This window comes from Oreochromis niloticus, linkage group LG20 (assembly GCF_001858045.2).
Source record: "Oreochromis niloticus isolate F11D_XX linkage group LG20, O_niloticus_UMD_NMBU, whole genome shotgun sequence".
Lineage (NCBI taxonomy): Eukaryota > Metazoa > Chordata > Actinopteri > Cichliformes > Cichlidae > Oreochromis > Oreochromis niloticus.
This window is the reverse complement of record NC_031984.2, coordinates 26,175,418-26,196,360: the sequence shown is the minus strand read 5'-3', so window position 1 is coordinate 26,196,360 and position 20,943 is coordinate 26,175,418. Positions and strand designations below refer to the sequence as shown.

The following is a 20,943-nucleotide window of genomic DNA, read 5'->3' as shown; positions in this document are numbered from 1 at the left end:
TGCCAACTGTTTTGATCTCCTACGGTGATTACCAGCTGAATGGGAAACAGCTCGGCACCCAGAAAAGAGTCTGCATATTCATAGGATGAGGGTGGAAGACAGGCAGGCTGGAGATGTAAAGCATGAAGGAGGAAAAAAAAAGATTAATTTTGAAGCGGTGGAAAACAAAGAGAAGGAACTGGAGACTGAGCATTAGAGCGAGGATTTATGATAAGTCTGAGAGCCTGATGCCTCTGCAGCATGTTGTTTTGATCGTCTGATCACTAACCAGGTGTTCCTCGCAGCTGCAACAACACACAGCCAGACTTACTTCACTGCCAACCCTCCCGTGGGGCTTTGCCTTGGTCCGATGTGATATGATGCCCCATATTCCATCAGCAGCCACACACTGCACCAAATATGCACCAGCTAGGATGACGTGTGTTAAAGATAAGAGAAAGGAGTATTTTGGGGACCAAGAGTGGGCAACCAGAAACTAAACCAAAGATCAAAACACCCCCAACAGTTAAAGAAACTCCTGGGGAAAGACGGGGTGGTGCTTTTTGCTTAGAGACAAGCGCTGCTAATCAATTACCACAGGCAATCAATGTCTGACAATCACTGGCTTGTCTGGTCACTGCCAGGTAGTGCTAGGGGATATGCTCCCTAGTTGATCCTTGCCTTAATCAATCACTCTGGAGGCAGGCTTGACCAGCAGCTCAATGTATATATTACATTTCACTGCCTGCAGATTTACTGTGGGAGCTGTGAGATGCCTATTCTATCAAAAACACTGATGAAATCAAATCCTCCTGTGAGCTGAGGTACTTTGGGATAATGCAACAATTGTTTGGTTATTGTTTTCAAGAGTGATGCTTTAGTGTTTGACAGTTAGGCGAGAAAGGCAACAGAAATTTGATGCTGCCAGTAGAGGATTTTTTTCTCTTTTTTAATATAAGAGTTTTGCACTTTTATGGAAAACCCCACTCAAAATTCACAACTTGCAGGACTTCCACATTTTAGGTGTTGAGAATTATTAGGCAATCACACAATGCTCTACCTCTGTGTTAATACAATGCTATTAATAATGCCTTTAGGAGCAAAGCAGAATACAGCAGCAGAATGACCCTCGCCTCCACTGTGCCAGCATGCGAAGCACAAGTGATGAACACCAAGTGCAAAATCTCAATCAAAAGCACACCATTGTTAACCATTTACAGTATGTCGTAGTTCAGCAACTGCAGATTTTCTATCAGAAACCTATGCTGTGACCAGGAAGCAGCATGTTTTGCTCATGCGTGGCAAGGGGTGCAGACAGACTCTCTATAACATCAACATCCTTGTAGTGAGTACTCTTGGGAGGCATCCAAAGGAATCTTTACACGGTGAGAAGCAGGTCAGAGTGACTTTAAGAGGCAGACTTTGGAATAAAACAGTATGACAGGAAGATGATTTGTTTAAGGAATAAAAAATGACAATGACGTCAAATTGCTAAATAGGCCAGGTGTATGCATGTGACCAACGTCAGGAGTGTTTTTCATGGGAACCCATGCAGAATCTGGTGTCACTGCTTGAAAAAAAGACTAAAACCCTGTTTGTGAAGCAGTATGTAGGTTAAGCAACTTCAAAAACACGAGCTGACATATGCTGAACTTACTTTGAGGTAATCATTCTCAGATCTCAGTTCTTCTATTTCCCTGACAAACTCCTCGTGCATGCTGTCCATAAACTCCTCTGTGAGGTCTGAGAAAGCCAGAGATGTGCTGGCGGGCACCCGGCTATCAAATGAGGTGACCGATCGCTCCTCGCCCGGGGATATGCTCCCTTCTCCCGTCTCGATACCGGTGGAGAGCCGGTCCTTCTCTCCGGAGGAGCAGGTGGTCTTAGCAGCAGCAGCAGCTTGTTGGCTGGTTCTGTCCGCCAACGCGCCATCCCTGAGCGGCTTCTCTAACTCCGGCCCGCCGCCCCTGCTACTCCTCGACTCGGCGTCGCTGCTCACAGCGTCCGTGGACAGCTTGTTTTCCTCAGAGGCGCAGTCCGACAGCTCGGAGCTGCTGTCGGTTGGGGAGAGCTTCCCCGGGGCGCATCCAGAATCCTTGGATAAATCATCGGATCCTATGCTGGCGTCCGACACCTTCCTCCGCGCTACGGTGCTTTTGATGGCCTTGGACGCCGAGCCCTTGGAGGACAAGCCACCAGAGAGGGAGGATTTGGGTTTTCCGCCACCACTCTTCTCCCCTTTGCCGTCCTTCCCAGCAAGACTTCCCACGGGGCTGCGCCTGGATATGCGGCTACCCAGATGAATGGCTCCTGGCTTGACACTCAGGGTCGGGGTCCCAATCCCTCCGCGGATCTTCGTGAGCGACCAGCCGGGTACATCCTTTGGTCTCGCCGGAGATGGGGCCCGGTTGATCTTCTTCTTCTCGCCTGGAGTGTGAGCGGGCAGCACGGCAGAAAGGTCCGCAGATTCGGGCTGCTGACCGGGCACCGCGTGCTGCGCCTGGCCGCTATCCGAGCACTCCGTCCCGCCTCCGCTTTCCATCTTCTGCCGGAGATGGAGTCTTCGTTCCTTGGGCGAGGCGAAGACGAGGTGAGTCGGAGAGTTGTGGACATCAACCTCCTTTGTTTTTGTCATTCATTCCGTTTGGGCAGATACGAGAAAAATAGAAACGAAACCTCCTATTTGCAGAAACAGGAGGCAGAAGTTGGGAGTGCGAATAAACAACTGCAGAGCCACACAAAAGGAGGAGATCACTCCGGCCACAATGAGGGCTTGCAACGCAACAGGACGAAGCGGGAAGTAGAGTCTAAAAGCTCGAGAAAAGATAAAAACAATCCAGTTTTCCAGTTCTGTGTGCCGCAAATGCACCGATTATTCCGCTTTGTTCTGCTGGATCCTCCACTCCTGTCCTCGGGATCTCCCTCTCTCTGCCTCGATGACACAAATTAGCCGGTTCCTGCTCAGAGGAATTGTGGGTGAGAACAGGAGGCAGTGCGGTGCCTATGGTCACCTCTCTCTCTCTCTCCTCTCATATAACGGGATGTAGCTCTGGAGGAGAGAGATAGTCTCGTTTCTGCAGCTCTCTGCCGCCACCAATGCAAGATATCAGAAAAACAGTAAGACACAGCAAAAAATAAATAAATAAAAATACTGTGTAGACACTTCAGGGCTCGGAGGACATGGCCTTATCTTCATGCACACTTAAGTCAGCTTAAAATATTTTCATACAGGTCAGTAAAGCAGCTGTGTGTGTCTGTGTGTGTGCGTGGCACCCAGACCAGAAACCTTTCCTTCTAAAGTAACAGATATTAACATTTGCAAAAATCATAGACAAAGATCACAACAACATACAGCTGCATTGTGGGAGGTGAGAGCATCACCTGACCCCAAATGTAGAGTACAATGTAGGGCTCAGATTATCTGTCTCCTGAGCAAACAAACAAACAAAAGATTCCTCTGACATCACACTCAAGCAAATCTTTCTTCTTCTTCTTCTAAAAGTTTAGGTAGATAGTTTTGTTTCAAGCATCACATGAAAAATAGTATCAAAGGACAATATTTCTTTTGTTTTAAATAAAGCATGCAATTAAACCGTCCCTTCTGTTTCCCTCCTTTCTGTCACCTGTTTATCTTTTACTTCTCAGACTGTAGGCTGTTATTATCCTGCATACTGTCCCACTGTTCCCCATTATTTATTGCCTCCGACAGCTTTAAATTTGTAACCTTTGGAGATCCCTTTTCACACTCCCACCATTATTCTATCACAACTAATCATTAAACCTTAAGCGGCTATTGATATCCTGTAATTAGCACGTGCAGTTAAATGTTACGGAGCGCTGAGTCAGGCAATTCTCTGTTTTGTTGTGTTAAAGAGATTGTATGGGTTTTAAGACATGGCCGAAAAACCCATGAGACCCATCACCATTCAAGATAAACTACTTACAGATAGGCGGGAAATTAAGTGATAACATTTATCCCATAGTGAAACATTTCCTGATAGGTAGGGTCTCATTCAGAGGTCATCGGGGGGGAGGGGGGTGTCACCAAACAGTTTGATGAATATGTAAAATGAATGGATCCTGTGCTACGGCTCACACAATCATCAGATCTTAACCAAATGGGATAGGGATAGTAACGTTTTAGATATTAGTCCACCAAAATCTTGGTCTAAAGCTGGACACCAAAATGTCTTTTTTTAATAAGCCGTATTCGCTTATGCAGGATGTTTATTAGCATATACAGAGTAAGTAGGAACCATAAAGTTGATTTTTTTAAATGTGTTTGTGCATTATTTTTGATAACTGACCAGAAGGCCGTGTCATCGTCAGCCATAAACTGCTTTTTTGTTTCAATAAAGCTGTAAAGCAGTGCCGGATCTATTGCCCTGTATCCACACAGTCGGAGATTTCCAGTAATAACCATCGCATGGTGCAATCTCAGTGGGCTCAACAAATGTGTGTAAACACTCTTCCAAACACTTAGAGCACATTATGACATTTAGCAGCATTTCTAATAACATTTATTCTCCAAGGCTCCTTTTTTGCCCGTCCTGCGGGTGCTTGTGACCGTCATCTGACTAAAGTCTCATCACAGAGACAATACAAACCATATTGATTCAGTCCACACTGTCAGACTCACACTCTGTAAATGATTTATGAGCAGAAACTTAGAACAACAAACACAGAATCGAAGGCATGAGAATAGATTTTCCCACTCAGGGATCAGGGCTGGTGAATGGCCATTTGCTATGTGCTGAAGCAGTGGGCTGTACTGTGTTTACATCTGTATAATTCATGTAAACACACGGCTACAAAAATAGCACCATTGTAGGACTTTCTAAACTTAAACACATTATGGAGCAATTACGTTCTCAGTCCATGACAAGTAGCTGCTGCCACGTTTCACTCTGTATGTGATCTGTCATGTGTGAACAATCACATAGTTATCTACACACATTTGTATTTCTGACACATTTGGATTCAGCCAGATAAATTAAAAATCTCACTGTGCAAAATGCATGCAACATTTTTACTGTTTTTGCACCCTGAGAGGATATTTGAAACACATTGCAATGAAACCTCACACCTTAAAGGAGCATCCAGTGAGTGAGACCACACCAAACCTCTCTGAATGAAATAATCTAGCCAATTAAATGAAAGCACTGTCATTTACATATGATGGGTAACGTAAAAGGTGCTAGAAAAATCACTTTTGGTTCAGATGATCAATCCACTACCTCTATCCTAAATCCAATCTGAGTTTTCTGATTGAGCATTCTACTATGTTCGCTTGTTTATCACTTTCTTTGTTAAATCATCTGGCAGCGGTCTTTAATCTATATGAAGATACCGCTACTTGCAGACTGCATCTGAAATCATGCAGTCTTTAAATCATTCATGCCTAATGATCCTGCAGTGGCAGCCGCAGAATTACAACCTAATATACTCTATTATCTTCTCTCACACCACAACAACACCAAATATCTGCTTTAAAGGTCTAATAATGTGTTCCCGTGGAAAACACAGAAATAGAAATATTAAATAATATTTTACACTCCCAGTTAATCCATTTAGAACACTCATTCATTGTAGAAATTTTGCCTATAATCAGCTGGAAAACAGTGGAAACAATGTGCATTTATTTCCAGTTTGTTTTGGCAATAATAAGGCAAGAATAAGAATATGGTTAGCAGGGCGTTCTGCTGAGTCAAGCTGACAGAAAAGATAAGAGAGGAGCCAAGAGCATTAAAGGAAAGAAAGGAAATAAACAAGATAACAACAATATGAAACCTATTTAAAACATTCTCTCGATTAGGTGCATTTTTTTTTCCAACAAACATATGACGATCTTTCATTTAGTCTCACAATGATCTGCATATAGTACAAGTACAACGCTGTATGCCTGACACAATGCATCTGTCAATTAGTTCACTGCCTACACACGCACACACTACTAGAGCTATGCTTTTCCAGTGTGAGAAGGTTTGCTATGAATGGCTCTTTACCAGAGCCCTTAAACTGAGCCAGCTAAACCAAATTTAGCCATCATGAATTTTATTATGTAAATATGTGACATGTAATATTGAACTCCATTTCATACCAGGCTATTTTCCGTGCATTGCAATTATATACCCTTATTAAGGATCCGGTTTAACATCAAAATTGCAATTTGGAGCAGTTGAATGGTTCTTTGAATCATTAATGAACCAACCGTCCATTGTTGGTGGTATACCACGTTCATTGAATATTAAGCAGACCACAAACAGCACCCACGTTGGCCCTCACAGAGCCCATCAAGTCGCCCCCTTCCTCGGCCCCTTCTTCTAATAACCAGTGTTTAGCCAGATAATGAAGAGAAATGCAGATTTCTGCAGTATTAAAACCCCACTGTAATAATGCAATTGGCTTTTATTGCTTTCAGCAGGCTCTTTGTTACAAGAACATCTCGACACATGTGGTGTTTTCGATACCTCATTTTACTGCACCATTTACTCGCTGCAGTTCAATACGGCAGTTTCAACAAGGTGCTCTGTCATTTGCTTACCAGTAAAATAATTTGTGATTAGCACTTTGAATGTTGCAGAGATGTCTTTTACATAGCATAAAGGCAAATAATCGAAGCTGCACCATTTAAAGTCTTTTCTGCTTTTAGTTTGTTGAATTAATGCGATTTTTCTCTAGAAGATTTTCAAGTTTTGTGACACTTTTTACTCTTCAGTGCTCCCAGAGTGTGGTTTCAAGGTCAAAGCAGCTCACTGTGGTCCTGGGCTACTTGGGCCACACTATTTTCTGGGAACACAGAACTTTATTGGTGACAATTATGTTACCTCATTAGCCAAATGCATTTACATTCAGGAAGAACACAGTGGGGTACAAGATCCTTCTTTTACAAATCTGCTGAGTTTGCATAGTAAAATCAAACAGCAATAATATAAAGGAATATATTACTATGTTTTAAGGGAACAATGAAAGAATACCCTGCAATCATGCTCAGATATTGCTAAGAATTAAACATCACATGAATATGTGTGAATCCAAGAGCATCATTGGTGTTAGTTGTTGAGCTAATATTCAGTTCTTTCTTGTGTATGACATGTAGGTTTGCACCAGACGTGTTGTTTTAGGAATGATATCTAAGTTTTGCTTCATTATTAGCTTTCAGCCATTAGAAAGGAGAGCATAAACGAGGTGAATGGCATGACATTTGCGCCGCGAGACTTCACATCACCCCTCTGCCATCCAATCCGTTATGTGATACTGGTGGGAGGTAACCCACGCAGACCAACCAGCAAGTGCTCCTTAACAATGAGCATATTTTACTAATTGTGAGTGAAAAACACCCCGATGTGCCTCACACTGACGTCCAGTCTGAGTGCTGGTCTGCTTTGCTGAGACAAAAAAAAGGCATCAGCAGAAAATTGCTGTCCTTGCACGTTATCTTCAGTTCAGTAATTGGAAAGCAGTGTGTGTGTGTGAACTAGAGCTGTGTCAGCAATGTCACTGCTACATTCTGCCTGCTGACATTAGTACAGGACAGACATTCTCTACCATGATTTTCTTATATTATGCATTTCTTTATTCCATGCTTTAAATGTAGGTGCACTCTCTGTGTAATGATCACTGTGTATTTATAATCAGTTACGCTTGTTTTATCACAGTGCTGCCAAAGTGGACCAAACTAACCTGGGTTTTCCTTTCGTTACAGAAGCTACTGGTTCTGCCATGACGTTGTCAGCCTCCACCGATTGTGGTAAACCCCCCTTTGAAAGTTGTTGTGGAAATTTGTCTCCTGCAAGTAAAATGAGTCTCATGTGGCCTGCTTTAGCTGGAATAACAAGTTTGTGCTCAACTTACCTCCCTGCAGGGTACAGTAGGTGGCCTACATATGATGATATCAACTTCCAGACCTTCTGTTGACACTGCTGGATCTGCCTGAAGCTTCCCATAAGTGTGCCTCATAAATTATTGAATTAGTGTTCAACAGTTTGGGTTATAGACCTCATTCAAAGACCATTTATCTTGTAGTTAGAGGAGGATCAAAATTCCCTTATTGCTGGAATCACTTTATCCAAAACACTCAGTTTCCACAATCATAAAGGGATGTTATTTCCTGAATGATATTTTTCTACAAATCAGCACAAAGAGAATGTATACAGTACTGAGTAAATTTCTTTTTTATTTCTATGTCTTTATATTTCTATTGGGAAAAGGATTGAAACAGGTGTCTGTGAAGGTTCTCAGTCATCCAGGTCATTGTAGTCTAAGGAGCTTGGAAAGAAAAGTCAGGGGGTCCATTGTCCCTCTCGGGGGGATACTCCCACAGGGCTTAAATCCGGGACTCTCCACCATTTGACCATAGAACTGAAGAAGCTTCTCGGATGAGAGGTGAAATGTCTTCAAGTCACTTAAAGAAGTCCAGACGGTTTTCTTTCCAAGCTCCTTAGACTGAAACAGGTATAAAAATACACAGAAAAACAGTAAATAAGGCAACAAAAAGGAGTTTGTGTAATTCTAAACAGTCTATATTTGGTATGACCACCTTAATTCTTCATCAAAGCCTGAACTCTCTCAAACAAGCTTTCTCATAATTTCCTGAAGCAGCCTTCAGGAACAGTTCTCCAGGCTTGAAGGGCATTCCAAGCTCTGCCTGTCATTCCATTCTGTCACTCCCACACTGCTTCAGCAATGTTGATGTCTACTCTTGCACTCAGACTGTTTCTGATGAGGGTTTGGGAAATAATAGATAGATCAGCTGAAAGGCCAGATGCATCTCACAGATCTTGTCTCAGGTCTTTGTTGGATTTTCCCCCCCAATTTCTCAAGAACATGACTTGTAGATACTGTTCATCTGCTGTAGATAGTTTTCTTTAAGCTTTAAACTTTTTCCTTTGTCCTTCTTTTGTCCACAGCAACTATTTTATGCCTTTCAAACTGGTAATTTTTAGCTGCTAGTAACAAAGTGCTGAAAGATACAATTTAAATTTGCTTTGTGCTAAGCTGTCCATAGACGCAAGGCTGATTGCAAGGCGCAAGGCGCTTTTTATTGCTGAATTGGTCAGTAGTAAGTGGGTGAAAATAAAGAAAAATCCTCTGAAAAGGGTCAGGCACAAGGACTGGACTGAAAATGTGTGAAAAAGCGGCCAATGTCAAAAGAAAATCTTTGAAGGACTTTCAGAAAGCCTGGAGAACGACTGCTAAGGGCCACTTAAAAAAATAATCTTAAGTCTGGTTTCTTGAAAGCAAAATATATAGTAGGGCGTAAGAACTTTTCACAGTACTCTGTACAATTAGTTTCAATGGTTTAGTTTCTGTGGGCTACTGACGTGTGAACAACTCAGGAAAAAACTTTAACTATCTTCTACCTCCATCTAGTGGTGAGTAGAGAAACTTGGCCTATACTTGGCAGTACACCAGGAAGAAAAACAAAACTTTGTTTGTATAATTGTATGATAAAGATCAAAGTATTTGCTTGACCACAGGTGAATTTAGAGGCAATTCATCGCAGCAAACAGGAAGTAAACTATTCAAATCATTGATGTTGTGAAGCAGATGAAGTCAAATGTTAAAACCAGCTGCTTTCTCTGCGTGATGCAAATTAAAGCGAGAAAGTTTCTTTTTCTGATTTGTTCTTTTCAGATATTTTAAGCATTAAAGTTAAGACTCGCTAAACAGTCACGTAGCTTCTTTAGGCTCAACATAATGGTTTGATAATGGGGTTTTTTTGTGAATTATACATAGCAGGGTGAGCAGCTGTATCTGCAGTACATGATTGTGTCTTTGTGTGCGTGCGGTTGTGCACAAGCTGAACTCTTTGTCCCGCTGTGTGCCTGAATAGAAACCATTTTCTCCTTCTAGTCCACTGTTCTCTCTGCCTGTTCCCCTCCTCCTCATCTCCTGCAGTCTCTCATCCTATTCTCTGCCCCCCTCCCCCCTCTTTTCTTCTCATCACACCATCATTATGCAACTCTGGGAAAAGAAACACACTGATTGTTTGTTTCCGAAAGAACAAATTACTACTGACAATTAAACTTTTCTCCATCCAACATTAAGATATAATGGCACTACAGATTCTTTTAGAAATACTCTTGATGCAACAGTGCATCATTAGTGCAATGGCCTGGTTTTGTGTCATCTGTGAAACAGTGTGGGCCTATGACCTGTGAGCCTTCAGTAAATGTTATAAGAGGATATTGTAAAAGCTTTATCAGGCAATCAAATACAAGCCAACATGCACATCAGGGTACTAAATTGTGAATGTTTTATCATGTGCCTCGTTATTGCTTATGGCCCAGTTCTGCTCTAAGCAGGCTGCCTGCTATATCAAATAGATAAGCTCTATTACTGATGACAGATGATACAATCTCTGACTAAGCTGAAGCCATATAGATGTGAAATGAACATCAGATATTGAAAACCCTGTTCTGCTAAAGTAGCTGTGGAGCACAGTGTTAGTGATCAGCTGTGCAAAGCTGACCTTTGGTAGAGAAACCTCAGATGTTTTCAGAAATAGAATTACAATAACAGATTACAAATCACCTGCTGATTAGGGTATCAGAATGCAACAAGTTGAATATGTCCTCTTTTTGAGCAATCTGTCACAGCATTTTTATTTTATTTTCAAAATAATTATCATTAACACTGTCTCTGATCACAAAACATCCATGAACCACCATGAAGGGGCCTTTTAATTCCAGCCATTCTCATTGTGTTAGTCATGTTGATGATATTAGAGATGTTAGACAGCATTTCTTAAATATCAGTCTCCTGAGGTGTGGTTTTTACACGCAAACACACACACACACACACACACACACACACACACACACACACACAGAGATAATATAAACATTACATTACAGTTACAAAGGCTGAAAGGATGTTTGGAACGAAACGCGTGTGTGTGTGTGTGTGTGTGTGTGTGTGTGTGTGTGTGTGTTTGGTCGATTTAGGTCTAAATCGAGAATATGTATATGTTTTGTAATTTATAATAATGGAGAATAATCTGCAGATTCACAGCAATTAAAAAAAGAAAGGGGGGCATGTTTTTTTAAAAAAAAAAATCTGCTATTTAGTGCGCATTGTCATTGGTTAAACATTTCCTGAGTTAGATCTCATTGGCTGCAGACTGTGTCTGTCGTCTTTCTAACGACGCCCCCATTTGCCAGCTACTTCCGCTTCTGTGTCAAGCCAAGGCTACACAGTAAATTCTTGTCCATCTTTCTGGACTTGCAGATACATTCAGCCTGCTCACGCCACTCAGGTAGGATGACAGATATTTCGTCGCTCTTTCCATGGTCTTATATTTTCTTTTCAGTGCTCTAAATTTTGCTGTACCCTCTGTATTCAAAAAGGTGGCTAACTATGCTAGTTAGCCACCTTATTTTTCTTTAGCCCGCCCGCTAATGGTAACGCTAGCTGTCAAATTGCTCCGGCCAGCCTCGGCACTGTCAGTTTGTTGTGTGAGAACAATGATTTAAAAACATTGTTCTCATTTAGGAATATTATATAGTTCGTCACATGTTGATTCGGCAAGTTAAAGAATATGCTATTATGTTAGCAAGCATAGAGTTTACAGTAGCATTTATTAGATGGGTTGTCAGAGCTGGGTGCTTTTTAAGTTGTCAGTGAAGGTTTAATTGGTAGTTGATTTAGAATTTAATTATTATTTGGGTATTTTAATGTATTGTCAGTGCAAGCAAAACAATCAAGTTCCGTGTTATGACTGCTGGTAAAAAGGTCTTGATGGTTGAGTGTGAGGGAGTCCCTCAGAGGAAAACATCTTTTCAGATCAAAACCGTCACATTTTCCTCACCTGCAGCAGCAGCAGCGTTTATCAAAGGTGCAGATTAAAGTCATTTCCTATCACGTTTCACTGCCTCAGTAAACATTGGGAATGTCTCCCCGCCAGGCTGATTTCTTCCCGACTCCATCCGCGTCTGACTCGCAAGAGATTAAACAAAGGTTTGTCTTTTAAAGTTGGTGTACTTTAGGTCATTGACACAAGGTTTGCTCTGTTTGTCTACTCTCCCTAACAGACATATTGCTCAGTGGCCTTCATAGTAGTACTACTGCATGTTTCCACTGTCACTAAGGAACTTAATGTAAGGAAGTGATACTGTGTTACTGACGGTCAGTCTGCTTAGCATTGTTTGTTCATTTGATATAGATCTTTTGTAGATATGTCAGTAATAACTGTCAGGCAAGTCACAAATGTTTTGACTACCACAATTTGATAAAGTTGAACTAAAAACTTTGAACCAAGATAACGTCATCTGAGCAGATGATGAACAAAAGGTTCTCCTTTTTAAGAGTTCATTAAAAAAAATGGCAGGTTTTGTTTTTGGTGGTGGTGTTTATTTAGTTAATTTATCTTGTAGGGGGGGGGGGGGGTTGCATGGATGGTACAGTGGGAGTGGATCTTTTGGATCCTGTGGATTATGTTTTTTTGGACTCCCATAGCGGCTATATGTTGATCTTGGGACTTTGGAGGCCCAGCCAACACTTTAGAGTATTTTTCATGTACCTTGAACCATTCCTTGGCAGTTTTTGTGGTGTTACAGCATGCATTGTCCTGCCTGGAGAGTGAGTGCTGCTCCATGGGGGTCAGTTTAATTATGGGTTTTATTTGTCAAAGTATAAAAGCCGGGATGGAAAGTTTCCCAGCAGAACATTGCACTGAAAGGATGCTCTGTGTTATGTACTTCACGTAGTAGTGGTTTTATTGTGGCTAATCATCTTTTGTATGGTTCAGACTAAAGAGAACTTCCCTTTTTAAAAATGTTGTTGCTATCCACAGGAGTCTGAAGGTAGGAAGCACGACACATTTTGTTTTTATCTTTACATGAGATACTAGTCTGTCCTCTCTGGAGTTGCAGTTGTTGTCATTTAGTTATGGGTTTTCCTCCCTAAGGTACCTTAATTACCCCCACTATAGTGTCTATGGCAATAGTCTCCATTTGAAAGGGGAGCTTTACACTGTGCTAGTAAACTACCTTAGAGTAATGTAGTTCCACTTGAGAGCTAGATGAGCAGATGTCCTTTGTTGAGACAGCAATTGCCTAGTTAAGGTGTTCATGGAATAAATGCTTATGAGCGCTCAGTTGTGGAATATCTGTGTTTTGTTTATGTTTTGCTTTTGTATTCTTTTTTTCTGCCTCTCACATTAGAAAAAGTATGTATGAGTACAGTTTGTCTTTCAGCATGATTGCACAAACGATTATCAGCCTGACCTTCATGAAGCTTGATGGAGCGGTGGTGCGTGGGCAGAGGAAAGACCCATTGAATTTTGGTGGATCTTTTTAAAAGAGCAAAATAGGGCAACGGCTCTGGTGGAGTTATGCCTGCCTGATGCTCTTGTAGTTGAGTTCTGTGGCTAAATTTAAGGGAACAGGAAGGAGATGTTGCAAGGCATGTCCCAAAAGTTAGGTTTCAACACTGCTGAAAGGAATGTTGCAGCAATGGGACGGTCAGCAAATGCAAAATTCTAGTCATATTTGGAGAGCAGGGAGGAGTCTTGGTGTAGGCATGTTTTCAGTGTGATTTGTGTGTTAGCAACTACTAAGTTGCTTCTACTAAGCTGAATTTGAATAAATATATTTAAGTAGAGCATGGGTGAAGACCCATGAAATTTTTAGTGCAGCTTTGTGTCTCTTTCTGTAAATTTCTAATTGAATGTTAAAAATAGATGATGTTGTTTATGTATCACATTGTATTGTGACATTCTGTCGTTTGTACAGTTTCATCCTATACATGAAACTGCACGATTTCCTCAAAAGATTCATAGTAAATCCGTGATGTTCAGTGACAGATGTTGCTGAAACAGAATGTCTTCCTTAACAACACTATTTGAGCTATGAGGTAAAGACTTGACTTTTAGTGTAGGTTTGCTTCTTGTTTTCTCTTTTATGTTTCTCATATTTGTTTACTGACAGTGAAGACAACTACAAAAGCAGTATGATAGTAAATTAAAGATGTTTCAGAAGTTTCTCTGAAGCAAAAAAAGACTGGTATATTTTTTTCTTTGGTAATTTATAACTCTAGGTGCCCTATAAAATGCAGTTAAAGTGTATTATGGTAATGTGCAATTGACTGGTTGTCTCTAAAATCAATTGGAAATGTGGCTCCACATACCTTTTTACCAAAATGCCAGAATGCAGAGAAAGTTTAAACCCAGTCAGCTGAACCTGTCAAATAACAACTCAAGTGCAAACAATGCTGATCACAAAACATGCTTTTGTGCACATGTTTTATCTAAACTCAGGAGTGCCACTGTTTGTGTTAATGGGTGGACAATTCAAGGGAGTTTCCAAGCAAGATGCTGAGCAGGCTTTGTTTCTGTATACACTGTGAAGGTAAAATTCCTCCTAGCAGGTTCTTCTTCCTAGCAGGTATCACTGGTATGCGCTGACTCACACTGTTCAGTGGTGATGTGTGTGTGAGAGAGTGTTTGTGAAACTATACGTTCAGCATCCTGCCCAGAATGAGACAGTATCTTATTCCCAGTGGGGTTTACTTGACTTCAAGCAGCAGTAGAATAAAGTGAACAAACTCCTCCCTTATATTTGAAAGACAAACAGACAGGTTAGACTAGCGTTGTCCTACACATATGATTGAGCTTAGCTATCAAGTACAACAAATTCAATGAAACATTTGTTTGGAGTGTTACTCAAAAAAAAAAAAAAGAGTGGGGGGGAAAAAATAAAATAATACATTACATATTAATCATTACTTTTCTTAAAAATAATGCAGCGTTACTTTCTCTGATGGGTCATTAAGCAACTTGTTGCATTACTTCCAAGTTACTGCGTAACATGACCTTAAATGTGTTGTCACATAATTATCAGTTTACAGGTGGAAATGGAGGCTACAGTGCTGCAAGCCTGACTGATCATCATCACTACCTTTTGTTACTCATTGAAAATCAGGCTCTGACTGCTTGGCTGGGATCGGCATATACATACAGAGATGTAATTTGGTGCTTTATCTCTGGTATATGTACGCTGATTTCTTTAAATGTACGAATGTACTCCCCAGTTTTTGTGTGCTTGTTTGGGACATTTTTTTTCATCCCCCACTTCCTCACTTCTAAGGCTGAATGACTTATGCAATCTAGAGGTTACATGAGTCCTCAGTGTATTTCAGATGTTTCACTGGGAGCTTTTGTTATTATAGGGCAAGATTTTTTACTCTATCATTTAAATAATCTGTAAACATGTTTTACATTACAGTAAAGAGGAAGAAATACAAAAGGATAAAAAAAAAATGTCTGACCAACATGGAAAAGATTTGTACTTGTTTCTCATAGGAGAGTTTAGCTTTTGTCACACATTTGAATTATTATTGCATATATCAGATGTAAAAGTGTATGTTTGAGGCTGATTGGGTGTGGTTTATTGCAGTTTCCTCTCTCTAAATGGATTAATGGTTTTAATGTTAGCACTACGGCTGCCACAAACAATTATTTTGATAGTCGACTAGTCACCGATTATTTTTGCGATTATTCGACTAATCAGATCATGCATCCATTGGACGTAAAACGTACAGCTTATTTCACCAGCATGCATCTGCTCTTATATAACTATCATTAGCTTACAGCTTTAAGTGTTTAAGGTATGTGCTAACCAAAAATAAAGACAAGATGATAGTTTATTAAATTTTAATGACATTTGCAGATTGTTTCGGTGGAGTTTAATAAACTCAGCCGTCTGCTCCTTGCTATCTAAAATATAACAGGACACCGGAGTATATTCTCGAGCATCTCACACTTCTGATAATCAGTTGTCTGCTTGACGTTTATTCAGCTGTGTAAAAACTATAACTTTAATCTCAGCCAAACCGATTTACTCAGGAACAAATAAAATACTAAAAAAAGCCAAACAATAACATTTTTAAGTTATCTAAGTGACTTATATATCATGTTTAACCTGAGTAGCGAAAGACAGCGGTGGGTTTGAAAACGATTTGCCGGGAGTCCGGTGTTCTCACGGGCTCTAGTGAGCCTTCAACCCCGGCTAGCTATCGAGCTGGTGGGTAACAGACGTCTCCGAAAACGTCGGAGCGCTTTTGAAAATATGTGATGTCTTGATAAACTGAGCAGATATTTGAGGTTTACACAGCTACATTCTCACCTGAAAATATGTTAAACGTTTATTTTGTGACCCAGAAAGATTAATAAGAGTGATATTAAAACTAACTAGCTGCCGCCATTGTTGAAAACTGAGCAGGGCCGCGCTATGAATTCTGGGACACAGCTTCTTCTTCTGGGTTTAACGGCAGCTGGCATCCTTGTACATGCAGTGCTGCCATCTTCTGTTTCAGTCCGTTATTACACTCTTAAATCCTACTACTTATTCCTGCGTCTTTGGGATCTTACAAAGCTTCAAACGACGTGTCGACTATTAAATTAGTCGTCGACGATTTTAATAGTCGACGTAATCGTGACTAGTCAACTAATCGTGGCAGCCCTAGTTAGCACTTAGTTTTTCTAAAGTGCTCCAGTCAGTGGATGTACTCCGTAAGGTTAGTCTTGTGATTGAAGTAGACTGAATTTGATTTCATAGTTGTGGTATACTATAATAAAGTCATTTGTGACTGATTGTCTGTTAGACCGTCTGTTGGTCTTGTGCTCTACTTCCATTTGCCAGCTCTTTGGAAGAATCTATCTTATTACAGATGAGGGTTGTGATGAAAACAGGAAGTATGGAACACAAAATAAACTAATTTTGGTCATTTCCCCCAGTTAGACTCCTGCTCAAATAACTTTTGCTCTACATCAGTCTAGCACTGGCTTACAGTACAAACATTTGTGTTTTGTATGATGCTTGGGCTTAAGATGATCACGTAACAGCCTTTCCTGTATACAGACATGTTTCTGAAAAGATAAGAAACTAAAACATCATGAACCATCATAAACTACTGATTTGAACTTGGGGTGTGAGAGGTTTGAATCCCTGATAAGATGGCATTTTCTTGTTAACCAATATGGACCTCAGAAAAAATGGTGACCACGCACATAATGTTGAGTTTGGATAAATTAAATCTTAAACTTACCATTAACCAAATACTTGTCTGTTCTGTGTTGTGTCTACACATAGCAGAAAACTTGGCAATGTACATGTTATGAATTGTATCTTTAAGTGCTTTGTTACCAGCAGCTTGTTGCAAAAACACATTATTTGCTCTCATTTCTTTAGTTGAATGTGCAAAAAATGTCAAAGATGACAGTTTGACAGATGTTGGTGCAAAAATATAATTTTACAAGTTAATTCTCAAAGAGCTATTGGCCTAAAACTTGGCATATCTCTGCATGGTGTGCAGAGACCTGATACAGGACCTGGGAAATGCATCTGATCCACCCATTGTTTGCCAAAGAAGATCTTTGAATGTTTTTCAAGAAGTCTAAAGAACTGTTCCTGGAGACTACTGACAGAAATTACAAGAATGCTTCAGTGGGGGAGTTTAGGCTGTGTTGAAGGATAAACTTTGTTAGAATAGTGCAAACACTTTTTTTTTGCCTTACACTATATGTTCATGTGTATTTGCACCTGTTTCAATAAATCATTGTACCCATTTTCTAGCAAAATATAAGTTCAATATGACCCAAAATGAGTGACTGAGACTATGAGCTCAATGGCAAAATGTTTAGAGGCAAAAAAAGAAACACATTTTTCAGTAGATTTCTATAGGACTTGATGTGTCCTACCTCCAGCACAAAAGGTTAGGAATGAGCAGGCAGAGTGGTTGGGGTCACCACGTTCAACAAGACCGAGTTAGGTTTATTCCTCCTGAGTAACTTGCTGTTTTTCAGTAGTGCACTACTTTCTGAGTGCTTTCTGAGTGCTTTCTGAGTTCAGTTCCTTGGGTTGCTGCTTTGGCTTTAGTTTACTTGCAACTACATCTACAGAGGACAAATGCCTATTAACACTCAGATCTCCATAGTGATTCTGTCCACCCCCCTCTTTTTTTTTTTTTTTCTTTCCCCCCCCTTTTCTGCACTCATTAGTGCACAGACAGCACACACAGCAAAATGCTGCTCTGTGTTGAACTCCCTCTAACACAGTGGCCTGTCTGTGATTCTTGTTCCCACTGTTGTCTCACAGGCCACATTCACATCCTTCCTCCTCTCAGAATGGTAGATGAGACCCATTTCCTTCATCTTAACCTTGAGCCTTTGCTAGGAAAACTTTATCACATGACACAAATAGCAGTGTGACATTTAAGTATTTTGATGTCTATATAAAGTGTATCAGATGAATGACAGTGAATTGCAGTGGTTATCCGTGTGGCCTTATAATATGCATTTGGCATTATTTGACCGAAAAGTCCGGGACCTATCAAAGTGACATGAAATAACATCAGCACAGAGTATAATTTTGTCCTGGACCGCAGGTTCATAGAAATAACCCTCTGTGTCACAGAGACTAGTAGCAGGAAAAAGTCCAGAACTGAACATGCTTATATGTGATGAGCTAATATTAACAACAGTAGCTAACATTTAGTTCACGCAGTCTTGCATTAGATATCCCTTCTGGCTGTGGTAGAACAGGTCTCTTAACAGTGGGCCACATTTGGGTTACAGAACAGTTGCAACAGTGAAGTCTTGTCTCTATGGCTACGTTCACACTGCAGGTCTTAATGCTCAATTCTGATTTTTTTTTTTGTCTGCTTGTTCACACTACAAATAAAATGCGACAGCAAACACGCTCTAGTGTGAACGCTCGAAGCAGCAAAAGAAGATGTCACACACAACGCGCTCTGTTTAGACCCAGACCAAACAGTATTGTATGACTGATGGCCCTTAATATAAAGACTTCGGACTTTACGTTTCCCAATTTTTGCTTTAAGTTATTTTGTTATTTACATAATAATGTAAATAACCTAATAATTACCCTTATTGCTGTTTTAGAGGAGCGGTGCTTCAAAGGATAGTTGCAGATTTCTGTCAGAATCTGCAGATTATACAGTACAAATAAAATGTTCACGTTGTCTTCCCAACAGTTTCACTGACATCTACACTGGATGGCCAGGAAGCGTTCGCGATGTCTTCTCGGGCACTTTTCCGGCGCTGATAATTGGCGTCTGTCTTGTGTCAGTGACATAAAAGACGGATTTAATGCGACATGACCGTTCAAACAGCAGTCACTTTCTAAAACATCGGATATGTATCGGATTCAGTACCACACACGAAAGTGACCCAGATCGGATTTGAAAATATCGGATTTGTGCTGTTCACACTGTCATACCATGATCGGATATGGGTCGCATAGGGTCAAAAAATCGGATTTGATGCGCTTTCGCCTGCAGTGTGAACGTAGCCTATATATGCACAAACAGAACCAAAGCACAAAAGCTTTCTTAGTTTCAGTGTGGACTTGCTGTCCTTGTGGGCTATCCTAACGCCATAAATCACTATGAGGAAAAATTGTGGGGGGGATATTAATAACTGTTGAAGTATTAAACAGTTATTCTACACTTGAACCTGGCCAGTGAGAATGTTAGCCATATAACTATTAGCTGATATCAGATGGACAGAAATCTAGCCCCAGGGAAACAAAAGTTACTGTACTTAAAGTGCTGGTCCCAAGTCTGGATACATGGCAGAGTAACCTTAGGAAGGGCAATTTGTACCAAATCAAACATGCGGTTCCATGTGATGTGGCAACCCATTTGGAAGTAAGGGAACAGTGTAAAGTGCCTCTATCTACAAATAATAAAATGATAACGTTAATGTGGGAGCTAGGCAACAAATATTTTCAGGCCTACCTTTTTAGATATTTGTATCTGAAAACTGTTTTTGTTTTTCTTAGAGTCCCAGATTCAACAACTAGACAGAAATGGTGACACCTTACCAATTCTATTTAATCAGCAAAGGAAGTCCTGTGCCATGTCACCAGAATTACAGCACCTACTCAGGTGCAACTTTTCTCTAACTTTAGCCTTTTTTGGTTGTCTGCTATACAGTTTCTGCCATCAGTAGTGTGTTTGTGTGTGAAACTGACTTGGTATGTGGTATGTGTTTCACAGTCTGTAGAGGTGTGTCCCCTGTTGAGGTAGGTGTGTGTAAAGAGAAATATAGAGGTGTGTGTATGCTGTATCAGTATGTTGCATGGCAACCTTGTCCTTTAATTTCTTTCACCTTGGCTCTACCTCTGCCAGTCTCTTGACCCTCTCTCTTTGCGCCTTTTGGCTTTGGATGTTTTTGTCCGCGGTGGACAGCAGAGACGGACATTACTTGGCTTATTAATGGAATTTTGGCATCGGTAGGTCTGCATTTCAAATGATTTTACAACATTTGGTGACTAATTTTGCAATCTGTAATTAATGAAGGACTAGGAGTTTGATTTGACATTGACACAATCACTTGTTTTGTAACAGTTGCTTTAGTTTAAGTAGTGTCTTTTATTAAAATTAGAAAATCTAGGGATAAACTCTGCACGTTCCCTGTGAAGTATTTTAAAATGTCTGTCTTTGTCTTCAAAAGAGAAGACATTATTGGTGTTGTCACTATGTATTTATAAATTATTTTATCCAAAAACAAATGGATTTGTTCATGATATAAGGTTTTATTTTAGGTTTAGCTCAAGCTTTAATATATGACTGCTATATCTAATTTTCTAAGCAGCAGGTGATTAACTAGTTTATTTAAATATTGATTTAGAAAGTTTCATAACAGTTTTATTTACTTACTTTCTGGAAAAATGGACACTGACAGTGCATGACATGAACTAAATCAGAAAGCTTAGTCTGTGGGTCTGTATTTGAAATGAGCTACATGAATGAGGAATGAGGTAAAGTTTTCTCTGTCCCAAAGCTTTATCTCTCTGTTCTGTGAATATTTTTTTCATCTGCTGACTTATTTTGTGGCTACCTTTGGTGAGCTATTTTCTATGTACGGAGGAGAGTGGCTGTGGTGCTCATATGGTGCCATGTCTGTCATGGTTACGTAATGGCTCACAGGCGTGTGAG

General features: G+C 40.4%; 2 protein-coding genes and 1 long non-coding RNA gene across 5 annotated transcripts in view; 1 reads left to right on the top strand and 2 right to left on the bottom strand.

The window, feature by feature from the left end:
• Positions 1-2,993, bottom strand: part of mtcl2 (microtubule crosslinking factor 2) — an 86,972-nt gene extending 83,979 nt beyond the window's left edge. For both annotated transcript variants that reach the window (XM_013277643.3, XM_013277644.3), the window contains exon 1: positions 1,637-2,993. In XM_013277643.3, the coding sequence (XP_013133097.2) occupies positions 1,637-2,614 (978 nt within the window). In that variant the 5' untranslated portion in view covers positions 2,615-2,993. The remainder of the gene's footprint in view (positions 1-1,636) is intronic.
• Positions 2,994-8,393: 5,400 nt separating this feature from the next.
• Positions 8,394-11,930, bottom strand: LOC112843218 (uncharacterized). Its single transcript, XR_003215406.1, has 2 exons — positions 11,792-11,930; positions 8,394-8,424 (listed from the first exon to the last, which is right to left on the bottom strand). It is a non-coding gene; the product is annotated as an uncharacterized LOC112843218 (long non-coding RNA).
• The window catches only part of LOC100700409 (oxysterol-binding protein-related protein 2), a 26,237-nt gene continuing 16,390 nt past the window's right edge, over positions 11,097-20,943 (top strand). Inside the window, exons 1-2 of one of the 2 annotated variants that reach the window (XM_013277645.3) lie at positions 11,123-11,239; positions 11,888-11,940. The gene's annotated coding sequence lies outside the window, so the exon portion shown is untranslated. Of the gene's footprint in view, positions 11,240-11,887; positions 11,941-20,943 lie in introns of both variants that reach the window. The other variant, XM_003455321.5, reaches the window with a different exon arrangement.